Source organism: Anser cygnoides, chromosome 1 (assembly GCF_040182565.1).
Source record: "Anser cygnoides isolate HZ-2024a breed goose chromosome 1, Taihu_goose_T2T_genome, whole genome shotgun sequence".
In the NCBI taxonomy this organism is placed as follows: domain Eukaryota; kingdom Metazoa; phylum Chordata; class Aves; order Anseriformes; family Anatidae; genus Anser; species Anser cygnoides.
This window is the reverse complement of record NC_089873.1, coordinates 15,750,127-15,769,140: the sequence shown is the minus strand read 5'-3', so window position 1 is coordinate 15,769,140 and position 19,014 is coordinate 15,750,127. Positions and strand designations below refer to the sequence as shown.

The window sequence follows — 19,014 nt, the reverse complement described above, 5'->3', positions numbered from 1 at the left end:
GTGCCGGCTGCCTCCCGCTGCTCCAGGGCAGTGGTTGTCTGCTGGTATCAGCTGTCTCCATCAGGGTTTATTGATGGAGTCCATGTGCATACCTTATCAGCAAGATTTTGCTGCGTACCAGCATTTCTGACCTCTCATCAAGTTTCTGCTGCCTTTAGGGCGTGTGAAAACCTGCTTTTTAGCCTTTATGAAGTAAAAAGAGGATGTATTCCTCCAAAGTCATTTTTCTTACAAAAGCACTGCGCTTTCCTTCAGACCTGTCGCCCCTTCTGCTTCCAAGTGACACAGCCTCCGAGGGAGGGGAACAACCTCTTCTCATCCCTCATTCAGTCCTGACTGGTGGAAGGGTGGTGTTCAGGCTGTCAGAAACGCAGCCGCTGCGTGGGAAGGTCGTAGCCTGCTGTGATGAGTGGTTTGCAGGCAACCTGGAAAACTGTGCCCTTTACAGAGTTACAGAGTTGCAGAGCAGTGCCCTGGAAAACAGCTTAAATGGGGCCTATAGCCAAGGCGAAGCTGAAACTGAGACAGAAGGGGGTTTGTCACAAAGACAAGCCCTCGCTCAGCCCAGGCAGCCAAATTGGCCACGTTTTGTATTGCATATGAGAAAAAAACACAAACTAGTTTGGATTGGGAGCTGTCAGAGAGCTCTGAACCATGTGAGTACTGATGAACACGCTTCAGTGCAGGCACCAAGCTGATGTGGAGGTGTGAACATCCATCCTGACGTCTCCACAGTGAGATCCTCCACCAGCCTGGGCAAGCAGCCTCTGCCCAAGGTTGGAAATTACAGGGTGAATCACTCAAGGGACGGTAATGTCTGACCTCTTCACGGGAGGTCTTCGGCCTGGTGGCACCAGTGGATACCAGGTCCTGTTGAGCAATCAGGACTGTGCTGCCCAAGCTGCTGTGACACCCTTTAAAATGTTTGAGTAAGTAAGAGAGAAATTAAAGAATTACAGAGATGTGTGGATGTGGCCCTAGGTCCCAACACCATCTGCTGGAAACCAGACTCCAGGGCGTGCTTCCCCACTATCCCTGTTGGCGGCTGTGACTGTTGCCGGCTGATGCCTGTGGCTTGTCTTTTTCTATAAATCTTTGTAAAATGGGAGACGGTGAAGCAGGAGATGGAAGAGGTTGGGGTCCTGGTGCCGTGGCAATCAGAAGGGAAGTTTTTGCACCTGTTCTGGGTGCTTTGATTTGCAGTGTGTGCTCCCTGCAGTGGAGAAAAAGTGTCTTCTGATGTCTCCCTTCTGCATCTCCTCAGTGCTCACAGTGGGACCGGGCTGCTGGGGCATGCAAAGGTGGGTGCCTACATTTGGGTAGCACATCAACCCTTCAGTACTGGGGACAGTGCCACCACCCACGGGTGTCCACTGGGAACTACACACCTCAGAGAGCACCCAGAGTCTGTAGGACTGTGTCCTTGGAGACTGCTTGCCCCATACATAAGCATAGCACGACGATTATTCATCTAATTGAATGTAATTCCTGAAAACGGCTCAAGGAAAGGTTAGAAGATCGAGGAAAATCCCGGTGCATCTCAGCCTCGTGCAGGTCCCTGTGAGGACTGCAGCAAGCGGGAGCTGAGCAGAAGCTCTGCTTGTGGGGCAGAGCCAGCCCCTTTGCCAGACTCTCCAGCTGTTCCTTCAGCTACGATCCTGCGCGAGCGTGCGTGTGAGTGTGTGCGTACACATAAAAATCCTTGCTAAGGTAGTAAATGACAGGATTACAAATTTCATGAAACTCAAGTCTCCCGGGCGCCCTGCTGGAGCTTTTCCAAAGCCTGGCAACCAAACTGCAGGACTCAGCATGCTGAGCTCTGCGCCGACTGCAGCCCACGTAGCACGTTTCTGGCAGCAGACTCCAGGCTCCCGAGATGCCTCTGAGATACCCCGTGGCAGCAGATGCAGCTGGAACAGTGTGTTTGCGTGGTATATATGTGAAGCGTACGTGTTTCATTAAATACAAAGGATGTGACAATTTTAGTATCATTGGGTTTTTAACAAATTGAACAAAGAGAACAGACCCCAGTTAGGAAAGGGCACTGTAGGAGGCTGAAAGTTAGGTTGTATTGCTATGTCCCCTTTACATGAAGGGGACATGTGTCAATGTTCTTCTGTGCTGGACCTGAGTATCTTAAAAAAATAGGCTCTAACTGAGCTAAGATGAAAGGAGTGTTGTTGCTTTTATTGAGCGTTCATTACTGACATCGGCAGAAGTTTGCTTTTCTCAGTTTTAAGTCTTTGTTGAGTTCCTGGTGCTGAAAATACCTGCACTGAAAAAAACTTCATTGAAAGTTATCCCATTGTCATTTAAGAATAGGCTTCGTAGTCTTAATTTAACATCTGAGTCTTAAACTAGGCACGTAGGCTGCTTTTATAGGAGGTGTTAGTGGTGTGGAAAGAAAGATCAGCAGACGTTTCATCTCCTCCTGTGAGAAGCCTCTAAAGGAAGTCAGGCAAGTTCAACACTAAAGAAAGTACAATTTTCACTTTCTTAATTTTAATCGACCTGTGGTCTTAGAATATTGTAACGTGTATTGGCTGTTTTCCAGGAAATTGCCCTTCTGGCACAGTCTGCTAGCATGTTAAAATGCAGCACAACTCTGGTAATTCTAAGCTCGAACGGATCTTATCTTAACACTCGTACTGAAAATTGTAACGCCGAGGAGTTAGCAATATGCTTACGGTGTAATTTGAGTCAATAGCTGATTGTTCAGAAGAAATTTGCTAGCTCTGCAAAACTTCCAACCTTACAAATTGCTGAATAGTTTTATCATCATAGTGCCTCGCTACCACCAGGAGATGATGCCAGGAAATCGTGTTTGAACAAACTCATTGTTTTCCTTTTTTTTTTTTTTTTTTTTTGCTGTGGAGGAGTTAAACATTTGATGCCTTCTGTCCCCGATCTCAAGCAGTAAAGAAAATATTTCTGCAAAAATGCTTTCTCTTCAGTGTTGTGTAGGATTATGTAAGACTCTTGCTTGTTTCCTATCATCCCTTAATAAGTCTTTAAACACCATGACTGCCCTTTGTACAGCCCTTTCGTGATCCGCAGATCATCTCAGCTGTGGTAGCAATATGTTAAGTTGCAGTTGTTGAATCAGAAGCGAGTTGTGAATATTTAACATCAGTGGGAAAGGTAGCAGAGCTGTCAGAGCAAGTGAAAGAAAAATAGTAAAGGAAAAAAAAATAGTAAAAGTGAAATGCTCAAAAAGTGAAATGATCAAGATGGTAGGAAAATAACCCATGGGTACTCTGTGCTTGTATGTGCGCTTGTTGATGTGTATGCACGTGTGTTTGTGAGTAGATGCAGCTACAGTCTTTTGTAGTCACAAATTGCTAATCAGCAGATCCTGCCTACGAATTTGGCTAGAAAATTCTCCTGCCAAAATGTGATTTCATTTAAATTGGAGTATGCGCCAGCAGAACGTCTGATGGAGTTAAACACTCCATTAAAGGAAACAATACATCCAGTTCCAAAATGACATTTCAAAACAGAAAACTGTTGTTTAATTTAGAGAATGCTCCTTTGAAAACCCTCAAGTCCTTGGCCAGTGATTTCAAAAGACTTCTTTTACTCCCCTGTATTTTCCATGGGAGGTACTTGAGTTTCCAGCCCTGCTTACACGAGGACAGATTTGATGTGTGTCTAACAGTGATCTTCAAAGCAGCCCAGTCCATATAACCTTGCTGTCATTCACCTCGGCCTTCTTCCACCTCTGTCACTGAAAGAATAGTCAGCTGTTTGTCAAGAAGGCCATTCCCAACCCAAACAGGTTAAGGTATCTAGATCTCTCCTAGTAAACTCAGTGTCTTTGTGGTTTTATAGTGCAAATTGAACCTCTCTTCCCAATCTCTGGTCACGTACGCCATAGGCAAGGCATTTAAAAGGAGCTTACAGGACTTTGTTTTTCCCTGTTCCTCATGTACTATCTTAAGCCATCCATCGTTAGCAACTGAATAATATCTGAAAGATTTCTGCATCTGTAAACGTGCCTGTGTGCTTCTTGATCTTTTGGGGAAAAAGTAGATAACCAGCCATGTGCTCAAATTAGACGTGGTATTAATACTCAAGTGTTTCTTATGAACATTTTGGTTAAGAGTCAAAACCTCCAGAGCCAAGCTCTGCTCAGCCTGTGTGAGTACATCAGAAACGGAACTGCTGTGACAAAGGAGCATCATTAGCCCCACAGGAGCTGAGTTGCAGCGTGGCCAAAGGACTATCTGGACATTAATGTGGTGCTGGGGTATTTCCGCCAAAAAATGCGCCGGGCGTGGTGTGCTGGCTCATTGTGGCACAGCATTCACTTCATACCAGCAGCTGATAAGAATCGAGGCGTCTCCTGTTTTCATATCCCCACTCACTGACGGTGATAATCAAATGTCTCACGAAGCCTTTTGGTGGTGGTGCACCCACCGTCACGGATGGTGGATGTGCACTCAGCACGTGGTTATTCCTCCACGAGCTATTTGCAATCCTGTGCTTTTCCAGTCCGCACGAGGACCTGGAAAGGTCTTCCTTTCCTTTCCCGCGGATCCTGGCTCTGTCACCGTGCTTTTGTCCCTTTAGGACAAGTTTTTTGAGAACCGGCCACAGGTGAAGTCAGTGAAGGGTTTGCTTTGAAGAGAAGATGCTCTCTGCAAGGGCCTCGGACTTGCTTCTTGCCAGGGTGTGGAGTAGGCTGTTGGTGGCCAGAGTACAGGCCTGCTCTGCTCAAGGTGTTGGAGATGGTGGAGGTCCTGTGCCACAGGGCCTCGGAGAGCAGAAAAACAGTTTCTATGGGTTTCTGGCTGGCCAAATATCATCATTAGCACAGTGTCTCTGGAAATGGGAGCCCACCATCTCATAGAGGTACTCACAAGACTGACTAGTGAGGAACAGAGCTGGTTCCAGCCATGGCGGGAAGCACTTGGCTGAGGTCATCTAGACTCTAAAAAAGAAGATCACATGCAACCAAACACTGGCACGCACATGGCACTTGTGAGATGAAAGGTTTGTTCACAAGGTGTGAGCTGTAAGAGGAGCAGTGATTCTTCCATGAGAACCTCAAAAATGTTGCAGTCAGTGACGCAGTAAAGATGTCCGTGGACTGTAGCTAGGGAGACCATGCCACACGCGTAGAAATGCCTGAAAAATATACAAAAGGGAAGGAAAAAATGACTGGGATCTTTCTACTCTAGTGCCAAGGGAGGCCTTTTTCTTGTTTTCCTTTAAACTACCTGACTTTACTTAAAAATACAGATAAAATTCTCTTCATTTTACTTTTTATTTTGAAAGATGTTCCTGTGCGTGGTTAATGTCTTGTGTAGATCATGAAAAAGAGGACATCCAATGCTTTTGAAAGCTTTCTTTATATATGTATGTTGCATTCACACAGCTGGACTAACTCAGAGCCAGCAGTGCCTGGGCTTGATGCAGAATCCTAAAATGGGGAAATAACCCATAGTAATGTTTCTGTCCGCCTTGTGTAATTTTCTCGTGGGTCCCACAAAGCTCAGTTCGGACATTTCGTAGAATTCCAGAAGTGTAATTCTTCCAGCTGCTCGGCTGTATTTGGGATAAATTACTTCTTTCCTATTTATCACCTCCCAACAGGCAGCCCTGGAGTTTTGACTTTGCAAATGAGCTAGTGCTTAAATTCCCCTCTCCTCGGGCCCAGCATTTTCTGGCTCCAGAGATTCTGTAATCCCCATTACCATGTAAATGGTACTAAAGCCATGTCGTCTGCCTTTCCCGAACATGCAGGTATTCAGGAGTAGAATTACCAAAACGTTGTGGTTTTTTTTTTGTCACTTTAAGCTTTTTAAATCCGCAAGTAAATACAGTGATCTGATTTGCCAGCAGCAAGCATTCGTGTAACTTGATCGGATCTCAGCCCCTTTGAGAAAATCCCACATGTCATTTAGCTCTCTCTGTGCAGTGGAATTTGGACAATCCATCATTATAGCGCGGGCCCTGTTAGCTGACAGAAGGGTTAACTGACCTCCTTCCACCAGGAACTCCACAGTTTGCCTGCAGGGAACCTATTCCTCGGCGAGCTGACTACTTAAGCACTTTCGATGTAAAGGAAAAACAATCTCTTTGTGTCAAGATATAACCCGAAGAACAAAGGCCCATTTTGCTCAATTGCGCAGGCAGCAGAAGTTATTTTTGTCTCTCGCCCGATCGTATTCGCGTTGTACAAGAAAGTCATTTTGCTGAGGGCTGATTTGTTCTGCCGAGGCTCTTTGTGCACTTCTTGAACCGAAGACCACCACTGTGGGTTGACATCGAAGCAAACAATGCCCAAGCTTGAAAACGGCTTTGTGCTGTGCCCTTTTCCAAGGGGGCATGTGCTTGGGGTGTGCGAATTGATTTATGGACCTCTTTGAGCCATTAACCTCCTCCAAGGATGCCTGGTAAATGGATGTGTAAGCGAAGGCTTTTATCAGGCACCACGATCCTCTCCCTGTGAAAGGAATGTGTGCTTGACCTGCCTCAGCTTTACTGTACCGCCAAGATAAGCGGACGATCTGCATATTTGCAAGGCCTCTCTTATTCTTCAGAGGGCTGTTGGAAATGACTGTGCATCAGGAATTTAATTGAGTAACTTCTCTTCATGCAGGCTAGTGCCAAAGAAGTGCATCCTTCTCCTAAAAGCTCGTTAAGAAGCCTGCTGCTCAAACATTGTCCCTGTGATTGTGGCAAGCACCAGGAGCCCCTGGGTCTCACCTGATCAGCACACAGAGATAGGCAGGTGGTCACAGTCGCAAAAATAAAATAAGAGTGAAAATACATTTCAGGAAGGTGTAAATACCAACTGTGGTGCTAACAGTGTGAGTTAATTTACCAAAAATCTGTTAATCAGCCACTTGAGGGGGATGAGCAATGTGTGGGCTCCTGGTCGCTCACACCCAGGGGGGAGAGGACTTTACTCAGCCCCTCAGGCAGGGCTGCCCACGACCACATTCTTCATTTTGCAGCTTTCTGCCTGATTTTTACACGTCTTCCCTGTTCTCCAGGCATCAGCCCAGGCTCTTCGATGCCTGTCTGAGTGCGCTGTGGGGTTGCATTCACATCCCTCCCCCGAATATTTGCCCAGCAGCTGTGGTAGGAGCACGTCCTGGGCCAGGCCCCGTGCCTTTGTGTACGAGATCTCTGAAGGGACCTTAGCCTGTAGATTTGTCGTATTCTTCTCTGAAACCACCTCAGTTTTAGCACCCACGGTATCTTTCAGTATGGGGCTCTGCGGCTTGGAGATGCAGAGGAGGGTGTTTACTTTTTGGATTTTTGCTGGATCCCTTGCTTTCCCCCTGCTCCTGTGCTGGCGGAGACAGCAAATGGTTGTTCCTCGTTCGCTTTTTCCATTTCACTCATGTTTTGCCCTTAAACCCTCTGCAGTGTGCCTGCCTGTCATTTCTTTTCCTGCCTGGGAAGCCTTGCCCTACTGACCCGCACTGTAGAAATAAAACTGGGGTCCCTGTCTTCATTTGCTGTCAGATTGTCCTCCCAGCTTTGCAAGGTGCATCCATATTGTGCCTGTTTCTGAGAGGTGCAAACCAGGCACTCCCGGTCTGCCCAAGAGTTACTGCCCTGTCTCTCACCCCTTTCACACCCAGTCCTGGTTCCCCCACACCCAGGCACATCCATAATTAGCTGACTATAACCCAGACACAGCCCGTTTCTACTCTCGTTTCACCACTTCATTACAGCCGTTTTTGTTCATTTTGTCTGCCTGCCAGCCTCAGTACCCGTTCCCTCGCCTTATCCCTCACCTGTGCCATTTTCTCCTCGCAGCGTGCGACTGCAACCCCCGTGGCATCCAGACCCCGCAGTGCGATCGCGCCACCGGGCAGTGCATCTGCAACGAGGGGGTGGAAGGGCCGCGCTGCGACAAGTGCTCCCGGGGCTACTCGGGCTTCTTCCCCGACTGCGTGCCCTGCCACCAGTGCTTCGCCCTCTGGGACGTGGTCATCAGCGAGCTGGCTAATAGGACCCAGCAGTTCCTGGACCGGGCTAACGCCCTGAAAATCACTGGGGTCACTGGGCCGTACCAGCAGACGCTCAGCACCCTGGAGGAGAAGCTCGGGGAAATTAAAACCATCATTGCTCAGAACCCAGCCGCCGAGCCCCTGAAGAACATCGGGAACCTCTTTGAGGAAGCAGAGTGAGTACAGGTGGTGTTACGGGGGTAAATCCAGCTTGGGAAGGAGTGGGAACGCCAAGGAGCTGGGATGTAGCGGAGTGGCCGATGTCCCCGCACTGGGCTCGAGGACACCCTGGCGAGGTACGCCGCTGCTCCTGGCGCTGGAGAGCGCCTCGCCACCTGGAGCATCCATCCCGCAGAGCACAAACCTGGCCGGGGAAGGCAGGAGCAGCGCAGGCACCGTGCCCTGGCAGGGGGTGTCCCGCTCCCGCTGCGCAGCGGGCAGCTAATTACCAGCCAGCCACTCGCGCTTGCCTTGCGCTCCCCCGGGGCAAAGGACAAACACTGCTATTGTGCGAGAGGAGCCAGAGGGGAGAGATTAAATTCCTGGATTTCCGTATGGAACTGATGAGTTGGAAACTTCGGGCTTCTTTCTCCGCTCCGAGCCTGGGGTGTGGGGGAGCGCCAGCTTTCTAACAGCTCTCGTTTCCATTCTTCTCACAGTAAGAGCCCTGCATTTTGTTTTAAAGGTACGCATACTGAAGAAGGCAGTCTGGGCTTTTGCAGATCAGGCAGCTGTGCAACCGTTCCAGGCTTGCTTATGCACTGCAAGGGGACTGCACAGAGCAAAGGGGAGAGGATTAAAGCACAAATGTCTCAATTAGGGATATGCCGTGCCCTGCAACTCCCCCCCCTCCAGCTGGAGAGCTGGGGGTTGCTGCTGCTGCGCTGGGGCTCTGGGAGTACTGAGGGAGCTGAGAGCAGCCGAGGAGCTGCTTTTCCCTAACATCTGCCTGTGTCTGCTCTTGTTCTTCCTCTTCTTGAGGAAGTATTGGGCTTGAGGACCGCTGGAAAGCAGCAGGCTGCTGAGCTATTGAAGGATGTAAACCGATTGTAAAGATTAAATACTGCCTGATTCTTTCAGAGTGAGGAATAACTGGGTATGGTGGGATTGCCATGGATGGGAATAGCTTCCCATGCCCAGCTCTGTTCTGCAGCAGCTCTGTCTTGGATCGTGCATTTGCCTTTCCTTTTAGGGTTATCCCACCAGCTGAAACCTGCTCGCTGAGGCTGACTGCAGGAGGTTTGCCTTCTTAGTCCTAGAGAAGCAGCTGGTGAGGAGAGATCTTTATAGAGGAGTTAAAAGAATCCATTGTATTAAAACAAGCTTTCCCCCCCCCTTCCCGAAGTTCAAATCTGTCCCATGAGCTCGTAGTAATCAAAACTGCATTTGTAGCTGTGTGGGATGAGAAGCAAATTATGTATGGATCATAGTAGTCAACTTTGACCTATGCAGTTGCCATGATACAAGAGCATTACACCAGCCCTCTGGAATCTGCCTCCAGTTAATCTTACACAAAGCAGCTGTTTTCTGAGCAATTTGGTGCTTTGAGTTTATAAACGTGCTGTAGATTAAAAAGTAGTTTTGTGTGATAAAGGAAACAAAACAGTACTCTAGGTAGGCATGTTGTTACAAATCACTTCTAGCTCCACCAAGGGAGGACAGGTCCTGCCGTGGGAGAAGCATGGCACAGCTCTCACTGTTACCCTTCACTGAAGTCAAACGCTGAGGCTCACAACCTTTCCTCCTCCCCCGGTAAGTCCTGCTCCTCTGTCTTCCAGAAAGCTGACAGCAGATGTTACGGTTAAGATAGCTGACTTAGAAGAAAACCTATCAACCTTAGCAGAGAAGAGCAACAGCACAGACAGTGACCTGAGCGCGCTGGAGACAGATGCCAAAAGCCTAGACCGTGTCGTGAAGGAGCTTGCAGAACAGCTAGAGTTCATCAAGATCTCTGATGTTCGGGGTAAGTGTCGCGGGGAGGGGGAGAAAGCAGTGGGGTGGCTGAAGATTTAATTAGTGCACGGTTTTAAATACCGGGTTAATCTTCTAACGTGTAATAAAAGTCAGCTCTTAGGAGGGCAGCTTCGCTCTGTGCGTTAGCTGAGTTGCTGATGCAGCAGGAGCTTTGTTTTGCCCCCCTCACCCCTTCTTTCCCTCCCTCCATGTATTGCAAAGCTGGCTCAAGTTCTTGGGGCACAAGAACTTAAGAGACTTTAATTAAAGCATTTTAGATGAGGCACAGCGGCTGAAAGCGAGGCCGATTCCAAGATACACCTGCACAGTTCATTTGCTCTCCCCAGGCTGTGAAATTGCTTCAAACTGTTTGAAAAACTACCTGTGTCTTTAGGAGCACACCGTAAGAGAGCCCAGTTCTTCCAAGGCACCCAAGCCTTGTGTGCCCACTGGCACAGTGAAGTGCCAAACCCCCCCACAGAACCAGAGCTGGCTGGGGAAAGAGGCAAATCACAAAGTTATTGGGAAGTTTTCAAAGCTGACTTAATTCCAACTTAAAAGAAAACAAAGTATTTATACATATATATATATACACACATATATATAAATTTCCAGCTTTGCAGGTAGTCTGAGATTGTTTCTGGTGAATGTGGGATTTCACAGAGTGTGGCAAAAAGGTTGTAAAAACTCGGGAGTCCCTGGCTTGTGGCATTCTGTGGAAGAAAGCTGCCCCGAGGTACAGAGCATGGCTGCTCCGTGGGGACCCTCGCACCCTCTCGGGCCTTTCCAGCAGTTGTCCAAAACTAACGCTTACAGAAATCAGAATCTTTCATCAAACAGTTGTTTCTTGGGAAAGTTCTGACCACTTTCCAAGCAGTGACTCCGTAAGCCAGACATCCTAGGGCAAGCAACAAGAGCTAATGGCGTAGGGGACTCCCTAGAAAATGGATTTGTGCCTTGTGAACCTAAAAGGTTGGAGCTCCATTTGCCCTCAGCACGAGCAGAATTCAGTCAGTCCCTGGGTCAGAGAACCGCTTAACATTAACATCCAGCAAACTCGACACCTTTCAACCAGGCAAAAAAGGATTTTTTTTTTTTAAAGACAGGCCAAATTCTGTCCCCTTTACAACAGCACTGAACACAGCTGTGGAGGCTGTGGTTGCTTTAACGTGCTGCGCAGATCGCTAACCCAGATGTGCGTCTGCCCACCTCCGTGATACAGATTACTTAGTGTTGCTTAACAGATTTCTGAGCAGCTCTGTCTGATTCCTGCAGGGGCCTTGGACAGTATCACCAAGTATTTCCAGATGTCCCTGGAGGCAGAGGAAAGGGTCAATGCTTCCACTGTCCACCCCGATAGTGCCGTGGAGCTGTCAGCACAAACGCGGCAGGAAGTGGAAGACTTAATCGACGAGAAGGAGGCCCAGTTCAAGGCTAAGCAAGAGGAGCAGTCTCGCCTCCTGGATGAACTCGCAGGCAAACTGCAAAGCCTGGATCTCGCCGAAGTGTCAGCAAAGGTACGCAGCTAAGATGTGCTGGTAGAAAACCCACAGCAAAAGTTGTTTTTTTTTTTTTTTGAAGAAGTGACAGGCAGTGAAAAACTGTTCAGAGCTGGATAGTGTGAAAGACACGGTTTGTTCCTGAAACATACACATTTCACTGATTTTTGAGGTATTCCGTGGGCTCTGAGACACCTATGGGCTTTCAGGCAGCAGGCCTTCATGTCGTTCTCCCTCCTACTTCTCCCCAGCCCTGACAGAGCATCCATCTTTTCCTCACCTCCTAAGCCAAATCCCTTTGCTGTGGGCAGAGCTCTCAAGTGCAAAGTTCAGCGAGTCCACTGGACTGAGAGCCAGCCCCTTGAGTCTTCGCTCACACGCTTGCTTTCTTCCTTTTTGCACTTTCCCAGAGTACATGCCAGGGCAGCACTTCTGCTCACGCTGCCCTCCTGGGCGTCGCCACGCTCCCATCCTCCTGCTTGGGGCAGAGCAGCACTTAGAGGGAGCTGGAATCAAAAGGGCACATTCTCTGTTGAAGCTGCCTGCTCATCTGTAAATACGATCAAGGATGGCTTTTTCTTGGGAGAGGCAGGGTGTTCTCTGGGTTTCTCTTTGAAGCCAGGCAGCTGCATTCAGAGAACAATCCCGCTTGAAGTCCCGACTGGAGGGGAGAGCTCATTAACTCCTCGGGGCAGGGCCAGGCCTGTGTGAGGGGATGAGGTCTTCACACAGGGAATTGTCCCCGGTCCTTTACAACTGCAGCCACCCCACCCCGCCTTTTTTCTTGGGAAGAAAGAGGCATCTTTTTGTTTAGCTTCCCTTGCCCTGCATTCCTGCCTAATGCGTTCTTGAGGACTGAGAGTCTCGGTTAGATGTTTATCAAGGCAGTAAACACGAGTTGCTCGGAGGTGTAATCACGGGATGCCAAAAAAAAAAAAAAAGTTTTTTGCTTTCTAGCTACTGCCGGGTTGCATGCCAAGCAGGTAAGAGGGAATCATTTACACTTCACAGGAGACAGCTGCAGCGCACTTGGTTTTTCCCAGAGAGATTCCAGGCTGCAAAGTACGTGTCAGTTAGCAACTACCATTTGGCATAAGGAGCGTGGTGGAAAGGGAAAAGTACCTCACAGGAACGGGGAATTTCTCAGTTTGCCATCTGGCTAAAACAACTTCTGTGATTTCATTGCCCACTTGACCAAGTAGTGGATAATTCCCAGTAAGAGCTGCTGAGTGAGGTAGTTTTGTTTGACAAGTCAAACTTGATATCTTCTTTGGGAACACTTCATTGACACAAGTCATAATTTGGAAGTTATTACGGAAAGATGAAACCAGAACAAACATTTCATGGTAGGGAAGGGAACAGCTTTTCAAGAGAGGTTAAAAAAAAAAAGTTTCCTGTTGAGCTTGGAGCATTTCAGCTTCTATTTTATCTTTTCCTTTGCTCTCCTTAGAGAGAAAGGAAAAAAAAAAAAACTATCCTGCACAGAACACATTCTTCCTTTTAAAAAGCTGCTTAGGATGGCCAGTTTTTCCTCCAACAGTAGTGAAGACTAGCTTCAAACAAAAGGAATACAGACAGGGGTAGCTTCCAGCTTGAAATCAAAGCCTAAAGGCAGCTTTCCAGTTAAAGATGACATCTGGCAAAAGAGGACAATGAAAGCAAGGCTTCCCTCATACCCCCTCTTTACTTCAGCATCTGGGAGCTAGCTGGTTGTTACCCAGTTAAGGCAGGAAGGTGTGGAAGGGGCACAGAAGGATTAATAGCGTGCTGGTATGGACCTGATGCAGCTCTCCTTCAGCTTCCTGTGCTTTGGTACTTGAGACCCTACTTGGAAGGGGTAGAAATGGTGCCAGAGCAGCGCCCTATTCCATCACCCTCGCAGCTCAGCAATGGGAGTAAAGCTGGGACTGTTGCACTTGTCTCTGTCTGCTGCAGACGTGTGGCACCCCCCCAGGAGCCTCTTGTGCCGAGTCCGAGTGCGGCGGCTTGAACTGCCGAACCGATGATGGGCAGAGGAAGTGCGGAGGACCTGGCTGTGAGGGGCTGGTGACCGTGGCGCACAACGCCTGGCAGAAAGCCATGGATTTCGACCGAGACATTCTCAGCGCCTTAGCAGAAGTTGAGCAACTCTCCAGAATGGTAATATGCAGAATCAATTGTTACAATAGCAAAAAAATCTTCTAATTGTAGCACAAGTTTAGACACTAATTGACAAAGTATGTGCCTGGCTTACTGCAAAATATTCTTTCTAGTTGCGTAACATCGTCATACACAGAAAGGGAGCTTGCTAAAGTAAAGTTTCATGCGTAACACTAAACATTAGCTTGAGTTGTTTAAACTAGCATTGGTGGTGTGGATCACAGCCAGCTTTTAAAAGTGTTCTGCGAGTTTTATGAGACGAAGCATTTCTCATTACTGTTACCTCTGACTCCAAGAGAATTCTTGTTGTAAAACAGGCCTTAGAGCAGAAGCAAATATGCATTCAAGCCTTCCTTTTTATTCTCTTCAGGTTTCTGAAGCAAAACAGAGAGCTGACGAAGCCAAACAAAATGCACAAGAAGTTTTGCTCAAAACCAATGCTACAAAAGAGCAAGTGGACAGAAGCAATGAAGATCTGAGAAATCTCATTAAACAGATCAGAGACTTCCTAATGCGTAAAAACCTTACATTACCTATTTTAATTCTGCGTTTGTGAAAACTGTCTTTATTTTTAAATCATCCTCCACAGGGTAATGCAATAGTTGTCATCCCCTGCTCCTTTCAGCCAGATTTAATGGGTATGATGAAATCTGGAAACAGAAAACCAAGACAATAGGAAAACGAGGCCAATCTGTAGTACTTTGTTGTGTTCATTTCAGCTGAGATCATTGTACTTCTGTAGCTTGCCAAGTGTGTTCATAAGCTCTGGCTGGAAAGACACACACAGTACTATTAAAGGGGAGGAAAGGCAGAAACGGTGAGGTTATCTCCCTGTAAGAAAGCAGGTAAAGGTTAAATGAGGGCCTTGTTCGCTAATGAGTGGCAGCATGGCAAACCCGTTCCTTCTCTGTTTGCACAGGGCTGAGTGTACTGTTAGCACAATTACATTTATGTGCAGCTGTTGGCTTCCTTTCCTGTGGGCTCGCGTCCCCCCAGCCCCAGCCCGGTGTAGCTAATCGCTGAGATCTTCAAAAGGCTTCCAAGAGAGCGATGCCAGCAGGGCCTACGCGCCTGCTGGGCCTCTTCTCAGAGGGAAGTTCCACCCTAAGGAAGCGGTTCTGACCCCTTGGTTTGCTGCTAGTCTGGGGGAGGAATTTTTTTCCATTATTTTGCTTCTTGAGGGAGCAGTTGGATGAGAATTTGACTACTGAGCCTTGACAGTTTGAAGCATTTACTCACATCTTTGTCATGTGTCCCCATCTTGTAGAAGACAGCGCTGACCTGGACAGCATCGAGGCAGTGGCTAATGAAGTACTCAACATGGAGATGCCAAGCACCCCCCAGCAGCTACAAGCCCTGACAGAGGACATCCGTGAGCGTGTGGAAAGCCTTTCTGACGTTGAAGTCATCCTACAGCAGAGTGCTGGAGACATTGCCAGAGCAGAAATGCTGCTGGAGGAAGCTAAAAAAGCAAGGTACGCAACCCTCTTCTGTATTAGATGTCTTCAGTCACCAAGAACTGGAAGGAGGCTTTGATTACACCGTCAGGAAACATGGAGTGTACCATACCCCAAGGCAGATTCCCCATGCCTTCACTGAAGGACAAAAATAGCCCTTTGCAGTGTATGACTACTGCTTTTCCCTGTACCGAAGTAAAGTGTTCTTAGTGTTAACATAGTTTTGTTCCACAGCAAAGGTGCAACAGATGTTAAAGTCACTGCAGACATGGTGAAAGCAGCACTAGAAGAAGCTGAAAAGGCACAAAATGCAGCTGAAAAAGCCATAAAACAAGCTGATGAAGATATTAAAGGAACTCAAGACCTGCTGACCTCAGTAAGTTATTTCCTTAAGATACGGAAACAGCAACACATCTGAAACCAATGTAAGGATGTCTAGGCAAGGCTCTCGGGTACTACAAATAAAAGACTGCACTTAAAATGAATCTAAACCATTCTCGCTTTATATAAACTTTTGAGTTAGTATGACGTAACTAGAGAATTAGGGAGCTACAATCCTGCTCATTTGACTTCAGTGGTGTAAGGTATGGATGGGGGTGAGAAAAGCCTTTTTCTTAGGGCTTTCTCTAACACAGCAGGTGTGCCAAGATCCCTGCAAAGTCATACATACCCAACCCATTGTTGCTGTAGTGTGTTGGCATAACCGTGCTATCTAGCAATGGCATCCACTGCAGCAGGGGACTAAGAAAACTAATGCTGTACTAAAGTGGTAATTGCTGTAGTCTCATCAGATAATATATTTTTAGACTTTAACTCTGTACCCTGGTCTCATGAGAGCAATATCTATGCCCATGAAGTTTGGCTAGCTTAAGAGACAGGCAGCTTCAGCCATTTAACACTATCATTTAATAATGAACTTGTGAAGTTCTGTTTGCAGATTAAGCAATTCTTGCATGTGTAATACAATCAAGTCTTTTCTACTGAGGTTCTGTAATGCTTTTGCAGCCCTCTATAAACCTGATCTTCAAGCAGTGGGTTTTTTCACCCTGACTGCAGTTGTCCATTTTTAATGAAACTGCAACACCTTTTTATATCAGATCTGTGGACATGACCTAATTAGTTGATCGGGGCTTACTCAGAAAGTTTGTATTATATTTAGGAACTTTTGAAAGCATATCTTTGTCCCTCCTTTTATTAGATTGAATCTGAAAATGCAGCATCTGAAGAAACACTGAACAACGCCACTTTACGTCTGTTTGAGCTAGAGAGGAGTGTTGAAGATCTTAAGCAAAAGGCTGCTACAAATTCAGAGAACGTGGATAAGATAGAAGAAAAAGCTGGCACTGCAAAACAAAATGCCGAAGACGTTAAGCAGGTGAGAAAGTTGGGAAAAATGCTAAAGGAAAGCCAATAAAACTTACCCCAGGTATGGCTAGGGGAACATTACTGAATATATTTCATTTATTGACCAAGCACTGAGGACAAAAGTAGTGTTTAATGCACTTACCAGAGATACCTGCTTTTATTCATGTTGTTACCAAATACAAAGAGAAGTATTAGGAATTTATCAGTTTCTAGAATAGCTGTAGAAAACACATCTTGCTGTCACGCTGTCAGCCTTTCATAGATTTGGTTCTGTCCCTCAGCTTCACCATATGCCACAAATGCATTGGCTAATTTTTTTTAATCTCTATTTTTGTTTCTGCAGTGATGGTCAGGCCAAACAAATCAAAGTTTGGCATATACAGAATTAAATGGCAAGAAAAAAAAATCCTTAGCTCAGTATAAAACCAGTCTCATTTCTAAGTACCAGAGATACAAAACTCACTCTGACCACGTGCAGGCACTCCCAGTGTCTGCTCTACACCTTCGTAACACCAAAAGAATGTTCGTTAACAAAACATGTGACAAATCCGCCAAAGAAAGTTTCATTCCTCCAGTCTTTTGGCTGGAATTAGCCCATCAGTCTCAAGAGAGAGATCTTCTGCCAAGACAGGGATACGTTATCCATCAAATCAATTATTTCCAAACACTAAATAGTATTTCAGGTGGTTGTCAAGTAAACCCAAGAGACTTCCAGCACTGCTGCAGAATGTTAACTCGCCTGTTAGTTGAATTCATGTGGGTGACAGTACTCCTTTAACCTCACAGAGAAAAAAAGCACAGCTGAGAAGCCAACCTGATGTCTTCTCCAGCACCTTCACCTACGCGAACCAGGCAGCTGCCCTCTTCTTACTGAAAGGGCAGCGAGGTTATTCCTCCCTAAACGCATACGTTCAACCAGAAGCATAGCCAATTCCTTAACCGTCTCAGCTGTGCTAGGGGCCATAGCTTCCACAAGTTACACAACTGTGTAACTGAATCCTGTAAATCCTTGCCAAGTATTAAAGTGTAGAATTGCCACAGATCTGCAAGAGGGCAACTGAGCCTTCGTGCCAACCCTTAAAACCTCGAGTATTAAACAGGATATACCCCCGACCCTGTTTCTGCCTTTGTTACCTGAGCTTACAGCCTGTGCTCTCCTTACCCCGAACACTGAGCAACTCCCCTTGCATTGTCTTTTGAGCGGCTCCATCTTGTGTTTGAATCTGGAACAACAGGTCCTCAACACCGAGCTGAACAGCAAGTACAAAACGGTGGAAGATCTCATTGCCAAGAAAACAGAGGAGTCGGCCGACGCTAGGAGGAAAGCTGGCATGTTGCAAGATGAAGCTAAAGCCCTGTTGGCTCAAGCAAACAGCAAACTCCAGCTGCTCAAAGGTAAGGCTGTTCTGAGCAGGCAAGTCGTTATCTTCAGAATACAAAGCACTAGCGTGCTGTTAAACCAAGTATTCAGCAGCAGCAGGAAAAGAAAAAGGAAATTAATTCTTTGTTGCTGAGGTTTGAACAGATTTCCTTATTAGGGACACAACATAGCCTTGAATCAAAGATTTGCATTAAAAAGAAGAGCTAAAATTTACAGTGAGACACAAACTTTTGGTATGGCACCTCTCAGTGTTCTAAGAATCCTTACAGGGTGGAATTAAAATGTAACTACCATGATTAGGATGAGGACTAGCCCATTTGGCAACACTAAAAGCAGCCCATTTCTTGACAGACTACCCAGAACACCATCTTCAAACGGTAGTCCCCTTACCCCCACCCTGGAATGCTGTTGAAACAAAAGGCAGTTAGGATACAGCAGTTCCAGTTTACAGATGAATTTAACATTTACAATTGCCATGTAAAGTCGACTGAAGCGGGAGAGGGCAGCCTGCCCGTAACTGCCAGGGAGGAAGCTGAGTTTTCCTCCTGTTTTTGCCAGTCCAGGAACCTATTCTTCCCCTTAGTTGCTCCAGCACAATTACAATGAATCACTGAATAGTTTTGGCTTGTCATAATCACGACATTTCAGGTCAACACAAAACACCAAACAAATGGCAGTTATTTTCAACTTGAATCAAAGTATACCTTTTCCACTTAGAGAAAATTACTTCCATGTTGCTTTATGTCCCCACATTAAGGAAACAAAAGGTGCCATTCCAGCCTTTGCTATTTTTTTTGGTCAGATTTTCTTCCACAAGAAAATAAACTTGGTAGTTTATCCGTAACAGCTATGATTTATATTTTACTGCATTAAAACATACCTAATTACACTGTTTTTCCTTTTCCTTTGCTGACAGACTTGGAAAATACATATGAAAACAATCAAAAAGTTCTCGAAGACAAAGCCAAGCAGCTGGTGGAGCTGGAAGAGACAGTTCGCTCCCTCTTACAGACAATCAGCCAGAAAGTTGCTGTTTATAGCACTTGCTTATAAAAGGAAGCAGAAAATGCTTATGTTCAGGATGGGGCATTTTTTTTTTTTTTTTTACAAGTATTACACTAGATTTTTTTTGACATTACACTAAGACCTGATAAAGTGAACAGGTTTTATATTGACTTTTAAGTCACAGAACCAAAGACAAGTAACTTTTTGACATTGAAAATAAACAGTACTTTTGTATCACTGTA

The 19,014-nt window shown here is 46.4% G+C and overlaps 1 protein-coding gene across 1 annotated transcript in view; it reads left to right on the top strand.

Moving 5' to 3' along the window:
- Positions 1-19,014, top strand: part of LAMB1 (laminin subunit beta 1) — a 42,082-nt gene extending 23,068 nt beyond the window's left edge. The window contains exons 24-33 of the mRNA XM_048068535.2: positions 7,780-8,149; positions 9,752-9,936; positions 11,202-11,443; positions 13,361-13,564; positions 13,935-14,079; positions 14,832-15,039; positions 15,256-15,397; positions 16,220-16,396; positions 17,622-17,781; positions 18,684-19,014. Coding sequence (XP_047924492.2) covers positions 7,780-8,149; positions 9,752-9,936; positions 11,202-11,443; positions 13,361-13,564; positions 13,935-14,079; positions 14,832-15,039; positions 15,256-15,397; positions 16,220-16,396; positions 17,622-17,781; positions 18,684-18,820 — 1,970 coding nt within the window. The 3' untranslated portion in view covers positions 18,821-19,014. The remainder of the gene's footprint in view (positions 1-7,779; positions 8,150-9,751; positions 9,937-11,201; positions 11,444-13,360; positions 13,565-13,934; positions 14,080-14,831; positions 15,040-15,255; positions 15,398-16,219; positions 16,397-17,621; positions 17,782-18,683) is intronic.